The following is an 8,750-nucleotide window of genomic DNA, read 5'->3' on the forward strand; positions in this document are numbered from 1 at the left end:
CAGCCGGTACATGGTCACGCCAAAGGGCCGCTTGATCTCCACCACGCGGCACACGATGCGGTTGCGGCCCAGCTGCTTGCCCACTTTGCCGCGCTTCGGCGGCAGCAGCAGCACGTCATCGCCCACAGCAAAGTCCTTGGGCTCGCCCTTTGGCCTGCGCTGCGCTGCGATCCGCTGGCGGTTCTTCACCTGAGCCGCCGCCACTCGAGAGCGGGTGGCCTGCAAGTGTGCTGGCATGGGCGGGTGTGGTGCTGCCAGCGTGCCGCCCTCCTCCGCCTCTGCTTCTGCCTGCTCCTCCTCCGCCTCTGCTGCTGCCTGCTCCTCCTCCGCCTCTGCTGCTGCCTGCTCCTCCCCCGCCTCCGAAGCTGCTGCCGCAGCCGCCGCTGCCAGCACTGCTATGCGGTTGCGGCGCTGGCCAGCAGGGCTGCTAGTGGCAGCGGTGCGCTGTGGCAGCTGCCGCATGGGCAGCACCTCCTCCGCATCCTCCAGCTCGTGCTCCATGGCCAGTACGGCGATCAGGCCCGCAGCGGCTGCCCGCTGGCTGCTGCGCCGAGCAGGAGCCTCCCCCTCATCCATGGCCGCCGCAGCAGCTGCCACCTCCGCTTCATCGGCCAGCTCTGCCTCCACAGCGCTGCGCTTGCGGCCGGTGATGGGCGCCCAGGCTGTGGGGCGGCGTGCAGCTGTGCGGGTGGTTGGCACTGCGGGGCTGTGTTTAGGGTTTAGGGTTAGGGAGGTGCCACATCAGCGGGCAACACATGGGGTAAGGCGGCGCTGCGCTGGTGATCAGGTTTGGTACACAATTGTTTTCGCGTTGACCTTCGTACCTGCTTGCACAAGATTCACGGCGCTGCAGCCACCGCCGAAGGGGATGAAGGCGCGCCTGCGGCCAAGCACAATGAAAAGCTTCTGCTGCTCCGTGTAGGGTGCTTGACGGCTATCTGAGATTAGGGGTGGGAGATGATTCGGTCCAACAACCTGGCTGCGCCCCGCACCAGCGCCGCCCCGCTCTTCGTGGTATTCGCCTGCGGGGTCGTTGTGGGCCTGGTATCATTCAGCAAGTGAGATGGGAGCTGGCGATTGGCGGGGAGCTGCCGATTGGCGGAGTGCTTAGCATGTGCACCGCCTGCCGCAAACACCGACGCCACCCGGCGCCGCCGACCGAATGCCCTCCCCGCTCGCACCGCAGGCCCAACCTCATGGTGCAGCACGCACGGACGTCTGTAGGCATTAGCAGAGTGGGCGGCAGCAGCTACTCGGGGGGGGCAACATGCAAGCAGTCAGGTGGGAACGCGCCACCTGGCACATCAGCCAGCCTTCCCACCAGCACAACCATCGACTGCATTGGTTCTTGGACCGGGGTGCTTCAACAAGTAGCTTGCATGCTAGTTCCTTCATCCTTGGCTGCAGGCGTGGGCACGCCCTGGCCAGGCACCACCCCCATGGAGCTCCCCAGCAAGGAGACATATGACAGGTTGCAGGGCGACCACACGCTGCCCGAGAGGAAGCAGGAGGTGCTGGCCGAGTTTGAGGCGGCGCCCTGGCTGCTGCCGCCGCGCACCAAGGCCCTCAGCTATGCGGGGGTGGATGAGCTGGACAAGCTGCTGCAGCTGCGCTCCATGCCTCAGGGCAAATATAGCAAGACCATCACGTTGATGACCTACGCTGCTGGACGCTTTGATATCCTGATGCAAAACACCAGTTGAGGGGCTGGACTTTGCTGGGCTGGGCTGGCAGGCAGTGTGACTGCCTGGTTGCTGCCATGTGGCCGCTGGAAAGCTGTCGTTGACTCCATGCGGCGAACACCGTGGCCCTCCGCCCGCAGTCTACACCATGGTCAAGTTTGGCGGCGTGCGCAACTACATTGTTGGCACCTGGACCAAGCATGACCTGGAGGCGTGCGCCGACCTGAACCTGCCCTGCGCTGATGTGAGCGCCTTCCTGCCGGAGCCCATGGACCACAGTCCTGATGCTGGCGAGTTTGGGTCTCACGACTACCTGGCGTGTGGCGGGGACCCACTATGTGCAAGCGGCTGCCACGTAGCTGCGCGGCACGTACGGGCTGCAACCCGGCGCTGTGTGCACGTGTGGGGCAAGCCACGTGCGGGGCAAGCAGTGAACCTGCATCTGGGGTGCTGGTTTGGCGCCTAAACTACTGTTGCGCCCACAGCCACCTGCCCTGCATGCACTCTGTGGGGCAGGTCATCTGCTGGTTGCGGCCTGCCATCATCAAGTACCTTTTGAAGAAGGGATTTGCCGTCCTGAACACGGGTGTGTAGGTGTTGGGGGATGTGTGCCTGTGCCCTTCTGCCGAAACACAGCATGCCCCACAGTGCCTCCTTGCCTGTCTGCGCATGCAGACAGCGATGTTGTGTTCACGGTGAAGCCTGTTTGGCAGAGCTACCTGGCGTATTTGGAGGCCGGCAGCGCAGACGCCGCTTTCCAGGCCGAGTATAGTTCGGGTGATGATCAAGGGGTGCTGTTGGTGCCCAGACTGACCTGCCTTGTGCCATGCGGGAAGCGGTGTCTCCGCCCACACGCTTCCCCCTTCAACAAAAAACAAAAACCATCGAGTGTTGGATGTGCCCCATGCCCCGCAGTGAATGGAGGCAACTATGTCGTGCTGCCAACCCCTGCTGCGATCAAGTTGTTTGAGGCGTGGTCAGCGAAAGCCTTGAAAAGCATCAAGGCTGGTCAACACGACCAGCAGGGCCTTGACCAGCTGATGGAGCACAGCTTGCGCCGCTGCACCTGGTCATCCAAAAGCTGTAGAAGGTTGCGGCGAGAGGTGCGGTGCACACGCAGCTGCCATGCTCCTGACCTGTACGTCCTGTCGTGCTGACAACGCATGCTGCCACCATGAAGATGGACGAAGCCAAGGAATCTGGGAAGCTGGCCCTGATCCGAGCCTTCCAGCCTGGATTTTATATGTACTCCGACGATGTTTGTACTCTCAGCAGACCAGAGGAGGCTCCACTGTTCGATACCTGCGACTGGTCTAGTAAGTGAGCATGGGTGGGTTGTTTACGCTCTGCCAGACGGCCCCGCCGGCTGCTGCTCCTGCAATTGACTGTGCATTGTCCTCCGCTCTGCAGTGCTCTTCTTGCACCCCATCTGCGCTTTTGATGACATCAAGCTTGCCATATTCAAGCAGCAGCAGCTGTGGTTCATGGATGATGACTGTGAGCATGTGCCGCCAGCGTGCCAGGCTCTTGGTGGGGACAGGAAAGCAATGGCTGCAACTCATGCTTTCCCCATGTGCCCTGCAGACTGCCTTGAGCACAGCGGTCAAGGCAGCAAGGTGAAAGTGTGTCAGCCGCTAAGGTGGCGAGTTCCCGATCTCGAGCTGCATCTGTACTGCTGCCCATCCTACGGGCTTGCCCTGGAGCACGAGCGGCCATTGGTGAAGATGTTGTCACGCCAACTGCCGCCGGCACAGAGCAGCATGGGAGATTCTGGGCCCATTGGTGCTGCCATGGCGGACGGTGGCAAAGGGGGCCCTGCACAAAATGCTGCGGCCACTGCTTTTGGCAAAGAGGACTCTGGATTAGCTGAGGAGGGGTCTGCCCCTGATGCTGCTGAAGCAGCTACCGTCTCAGAAGGCGAAGCGGCAGCTGCAGCCGACGGTAGCGACACCCTTGTGCACGAACGCACCGGCGCAGGCGACAAGAAGCCTGCAGAGCAGCTAGATCACAAGGGCAGACAGAAACCAGCAGGGCAAGCAGCAGATGAAGATGGTGGCAGGGCAGCCGCGCAGGCGGCAGGCGACGACGGCAAGCTCGCCTCGATGTGGGAGTCTGAGCAGCAGGAGGGCAAGGAAGCGCCGTTGCCGGATGCAGGCGGGGAAGAGCCTGCTGAGGACCCTGTTGCCGTTGCGAAGAAGGCTGCAGAAGCTGCTCGATCGGCTGCCGCAGATGCGGCAGAGGCGGCAAAGCAGGCGGCAAAAGAGGCGGCACAAGCGGTGGCAAAGGAGGCGGCGGCCAAGGAGGCTGCCGCAGCTGGCAGTGGTCTTGATGGAACATAGCAGGACCTGTGTCTGCCACCAGCTGTGCAAATCTAGCAAGCTCCTTCAGTGCAGACGCATGAAGGTTTCCAGACCCGGCGGGCCGGCGGCAGCGAGACAAATTTAGGTAGCATGCTACTCTGCCGTGCCAAAGCCCCACCTTGTAGCCCAGCAGTTACTTTCAATCGAGCATACTCCACTGGAAGCGATCATATGAGATGAGAGGCGCCGCGCCGAGCGGCTTTGCCTTCTCCATAGACCGCGGGGGCACATTCACTGGTGCGTGTTGACCGTGCCATTGATCGATTGAGTCCCCCGCAGAGCACGCTGGAGGCCTGTGCCGATGTGTTGCTATTGCTAGCCCTCTCTGCCCTGCGCTGTGGGCGCGTGCATGCCATCTGTGAGATGCTGAGAAAGCAGCGGCCAGCAGCCAAGGCTCCCAGAAGGCTTGCTGCCGCCGCCGCCCTGCTCCGCCGCCGCCTTTGTCGCTGCCACGCCGCCCAGCGGTGGCCCCCGATTGCGCATGCTGACTTTGCTTGTCTAGCCTGCGTGGCTGCAGATGTGTATGCTGAGTGGGCAGATGCCAGCGGCACCGCGCACACACGGGTGCTCAAGCTTCTATCAGTCGACCCGGCCAACTACCCTGATGCGCCGCGGGAGGGCATCCGGCGGGTGTTGGAGGCGGAGACAGGGGTGCCACATCCGCGGGGGGCGCCGCTGGACACCTCTCGCATCGCCTCCATCCGTATGGGCACCACGGTGCGAGTTAAAGGCAGGGGAGTGGTCTGGGACTGGGGACGCTGGCACAGGAGCAATGCTGCATTGGAATCAGCCAACTGGCCCTGTCCTTCTCTCCCCTGCCTAAGTGGCTTGGCAGCTAGCAAACAGTGAAGGTCAGCAGTTGTTTCAGCAGCGGCCCGCTCTGCTGCCGCCCCAGGTGGCGACCAATGCGCTGCTGGAACGCAAGGGCGAGCGCACGGCGCTTGTGGTGACCCAGGGCTTCCGCGATCTGCTGCACATTGGCAACCAGGTGGGCGCCGGGAGCATGGCAGGGGAGGCGGGCACGTGCGCCTGTGCTGGGGGAGGGGCAGCAGCCAGTGGGGTGGGTCCCATGCGGGGGGGTGCTTGGCTTCAACCTTGTGTCACTGTTTCCCCACTGGCTGCTGCCGTGCCCTTGTGCAGTCGCGCCCCGACATCTTTGACCTGGAGATCAAGGCGCCGGATGTTCTGTATGAGATGGTGGTGGAGTGCGAGGAGCAGGTGGTGCTTCCGCTGGGGGACACGCCTGGCACGTGAGTATGGGGCAGGCTGTGTGGGAGGGAAGGTGGGGACCGGGTGGGCGATGGTAGTGGTGCGGGTTAAAGGGACCACCTGCCCAGGGTTTGCACCTTCTGTAGCCCTGTCAGCCTGCCCAACTGCACCATCAGTGCGCCTGCTGCTGCAGGCGCGCCGGACGCGACCCAGTGGGGGACAGCCAGCGCCACCCGCAGCACGGCACCACGGCCACAGCGGTCACGGGGGAGGCGGTGTGCATCCGGAGGGCGCCAAACCTGCAGGCGCTGCGGCGGGAGCTGCAGCGTGTGCTGGATGCAGGTGCGTGGCGGCCAGCCAGTTGTGGCTGCCGGTTCTGAAGCTGGGGCGGGTTTACCCGGCCAGCCCACAGAACAGCAGATGCTCCCAGGGAGTTGCTGCACGCTGTCGCCCTGAATTGCATTTCTTGCTGGCCACAATTGCAGGCATTGTGTCGGTGGCTGTGGTGCTCAAGCACGCCGCCATCTTTCCGCAACACGAGCAGCAAGTGGGGCAGCTGGCTCGGGAGATGGGGTTTCAGCAGGTGCGCCCCTCCCGCTTGCAGTTTGCTGGAGGTGCCTGAGGGTGGCATGGCTTGTGCTGGTGGCATGGCTTGTGCTGCCAGCTGCTTTAGCCAGCTTCTGCGCTCCTACCGTGCCTTCCATCCTCCCTCTACCAGGTGTCGCTGTCTTCTGTGGTGATGCCAATGGTCAAGATGGTTCCCCGTGGCTTCACGGCGGCTGCCGACGCCTACCTCACCCCCCACATTATGCGGTGAGGGCATGCACCTGGCCCCATGTTGCCCCCATGTCGCCCACACCCCCATCCCAACCAGGGCCCATCACCCGAAGCACCCACCCCACACATGTGCTGATGTGCAGGTACATAGAGACCTTCCAGGCGGGTTTTGACAGTGGCCTCAGCCACGTGCCCGTCTACTTCATGCAGTCTGACGGCGGCCTGACCAGCGTGGCCGATTTCTCAGGGCACAAGGCCATCTTGTCAGGGCCCGCAGGTGAGCGAACGAGCTTCTGCGACATGACGCTGTCTGTCTCGATGCTTCTGCCCGACTGGCAGGTCCCAACAGCCCCGCCACGACCGCTTGACTTCCACAAGCGTGCGTGCTCCTTGCCAACTGGTGCAGGCGGGTATGTGGGGTATGCGGTGACCACCCGCTGGGGCGGCACGGCCGGCAGCCAGCTGCAGATGATTGGCTTCGACATGGGCGGCACCAGCACCGGTGTGTTTTGCATGCTCGCCTGCCTGCCTGCCTGCCTGCTGTTTTTCAGCATTATCCACAAGCTCGCCTGCCACCAGAGCCTGCCAGGCTAGCTCTCGTCACACGGCATACCTTGCCTTTGCACTGCCCCCCAGATGTCTCGCGATACGCTGGGCGGTACGAGCACGTATTTGAGAGCACCACCGCGGGCGTGACCATCCAGGCGCCGCAGTTGGACATCAACACTGTGGCGGCTGGCGGCGGCTCCCGCCTCTTCTTCCGCTCCGGAGTTTTCCAGGCAAGGCCGCCAGCCACCTCGCCCGGATGGATGTAGTGCAGAATGAGGTCAACACAAGGGCTGACAGCAGCCGTACAACAGCTGGAGGCAGGTGTTGGCTTGCAATCTGTTCTGTCCCTGACAGCGACACCTGGGTTGGCATGCAGGTGGGTCCGGAGTCGTCCGGGGCCCACCCAGGGCCTGTCTGCTACCGTAAGAACGGCTACCTGGCAATCACAGGTGAGACCAGAACTGTATATCTGTATCATGCCCAAGCCAAACAAAGTCCTGCAGTATACTAATGCGCCCCTACTGCCTGTCTGTCTTCCTCCGATCCTCAGCAATCCAATGCGCCCACCAACCCCTGCAGATGCCAACCTGGTGCTGGGCCGCATCCTGCCGGACTTCTTTCCCCACATCTTTGGGCCGCGGGAGGATGAGCCGCTGGATGCAGAGGGTGCCAGGTCAGCTGACGTTTAGTGCATGACAGCCTCAGCAGTAGCCCGCCCTGCGACTTGCCAGCTTTGCCAAGCGTCTGTTTTGTAGCTCCAACTCTCATGTATGCCCTGCTCCACTTGATCCCTGGCCCCAGGGCCGCCATGGAGGCGGTGACAGCCGAGGTCAACTCTCATGCGGCGGCAGCAGGGCAGCCGCCCAAGAGCGTCGATGAGGTGGCCATGGGGTTTGTGCGGGTGGCCAACGAGACGATGTGCCGCCCCATACGGGCGCTGACACAGATGAAGGCGGGTGGACCGCGTGCACTTGTGCCGAATTAGTCGGCAGGCTGGCTGACTGCCCTGCGGTGACTTGCCGTGCAGGGTCATGACGTCACGCAGCACGTGCTGGCCTGCTTTGGCGGTGCCGGAGGGCAGCACGCCTGCGCCATTGCCGCCGCATTGGGCATCGAGACCATCTTTATGCACCGCTTCAGCGGCATCCTGTCGGCGGTGGGCATCGGGCTCGCCGAGGTGGTGCAGGAGGCGCAGGCAAGTGCCCGCCTTGACCAGTGTTGTTACGAGGAGTCTTTGCAGACCTGCCCTCCTTCATACACAGCCTAAAGGCTGTGTGAAGACAGCATGTGTGAGGTGTGGTGCTGCCCGCAGGAGCCGTCGGCTGCAACCTTGAGCAGCACTGTGCTGCCGGAGCTCAACAGGAGGTTGGATGCGCTACAGGCACAGACCACCGGTCGGCTGCAACAACAGGTGCTGCTCATGGCCACTTCCAAACGAGGCAATTTGATTATTTTGCAACATCGCTCTTCTTCTGATAACTGCCCATAAACCGCGTGTTCCACCTTCTGGCTACCTTGCCCCTTGCTGTGCAGGGCTTCACCGAGCACCAGGTCCACTGCCAGCGCTTTCTTAACTTGCGGTATGACGGCACCGACGTGCCCATCATGACACCCAGCCCGGAAGACGGCGACTTTGCAGTAGCGTTTGAGCAAGCATACCAGGTTGGCCAGCAGGGGTCAGCTTGCCACAGCTCTGGAGGGTTCATTCTGGGGAAATCTGGATCGGTCTTGCTTTGCTATGTTTGATTGTTGGGTTGGTGACTTATTGTTGTGTTGTCTCTATGTTGCAGCGTGAGTTTGGGTTCAAGCTGGAGCGGCGAGCAATCCTGGTGGATGACTTGCGGGTGCGGGCCAGTGGGCGGCACACTGAGCTGCCAGAGGCGGAGCAGGAGCCAGCCGATGCAGGTGGGAGGGCCGAGTGTGTGGGCAGAGAGGGGGGTGGCCAGCAGCAGATGTTGCACAGCTTTGACTGTTGCTTTGGTCTCGTCGGCATCAGTATGTTTGTGACCGATTGCAAAGGTGGCGTTTGGGATCAAAGCTCGCCTGCCTGTCTGCTTACCCGCAGGTCCCCTGCCGCCCCCAGCAGCCACCTCGTCCGCCTACTTTGAGCAGGGAGGACGGCAGCAGACGCCAGCTTTCCTGCTGTCAAGCCTGGCCCCGGGACAAGCTGTGC

At 62.6% G+C, this 8,750-nt stretch overlaps 2 protein-coding genes across 2 annotated transcripts in view; one reads left to right on the plus strand and one right to left on the minus strand.

Annotated features, from left to right (window-relative positions):
• Positions 1-1,198, minus strand: part of CHLNCDRAFT_145340 (hypothetical protein) — a gene marked incomplete at both ends in the record, with an annotated part of 7,125 nt that extends 5,927 nt beyond the window's left edge. Inside the window, 3 exons of the mRNA XM_005848021.1 lie at positions 11-662; positions 825-880; positions 1,182-1,198. Of these exons, the coding sequence (XP_005848083.1) occupies positions 11-662; positions 825-880; positions 1,182-1,198 (725 nt within the window). The remainder of the gene's footprint in view (positions 1-10; positions 663-824; positions 881-1,181) is intronic.
• Positions 1,199-4,218: 3,020 nt separating this feature from the next.
• The window catches only part of CHLNCDRAFT_145342 (hypothetical protein), a gene marked incomplete at both ends in the record, with an annotated part of 8,059 nt that continues 3,527 nt past the window's right edge, over positions 4,219-8,750 (plus strand). The window contains 17 exons of the mRNA XM_005847863.1: positions 4,219-4,279; positions 4,560-4,759; positions 4,938-5,030; positions 5,183-5,292; positions 5,445-5,593; positions 5,737-5,834; positions 5,970-6,064; positions 6,172-6,305; positions 6,435-6,530; positions 6,665-6,798; positions 6,954-7,026; positions 7,157-7,250; positions 7,379-7,478; positions 7,605-7,757; positions 7,890-7,988; positions 8,111-8,239; positions 8,368-8,482. Coding sequence (XP_005847925.1) covers positions 4,219-4,279; positions 4,560-4,759; positions 4,938-5,030; positions 5,183-5,292; positions 5,445-5,593; positions 5,737-5,834; positions 5,970-6,064; positions 6,172-6,305; positions 6,435-6,530; positions 6,665-6,798; positions 6,954-7,026; positions 7,157-7,250; positions 7,379-7,478; positions 7,605-7,757; positions 7,890-7,988; positions 8,111-8,239; positions 8,368-8,482 — 1,933 coding nt within the window. The remainder of the gene's footprint in view (positions 4,280-4,559; positions 4,760-4,937; positions 5,031-5,182; positions 5,293-5,444; positions 5,594-5,736; positions 5,835-5,969; positions 6,065-6,171; positions 6,306-6,434; positions 6,531-6,664; positions 6,799-6,953; positions 7,027-7,156; positions 7,251-7,378; positions 7,479-7,604; positions 7,758-7,889; positions 7,989-8,110; positions 8,240-8,367; positions 8,483-8,750) is intronic.

Source organism: Chlorella variabilis (genome assembly GCF_000147415.1).
Source record: "Chlorella variabilis unplaced genomic scaffold CHLNCscaffold_9, whole genome shotgun sequence".
In the NCBI taxonomy this organism is placed as follows: Eukaryota; Viridiplantae; Chlorophyta; class Trebouxiophyceae; order Chlorellales; family Chlorellaceae; genus Chlorella; species Chlorella variabilis.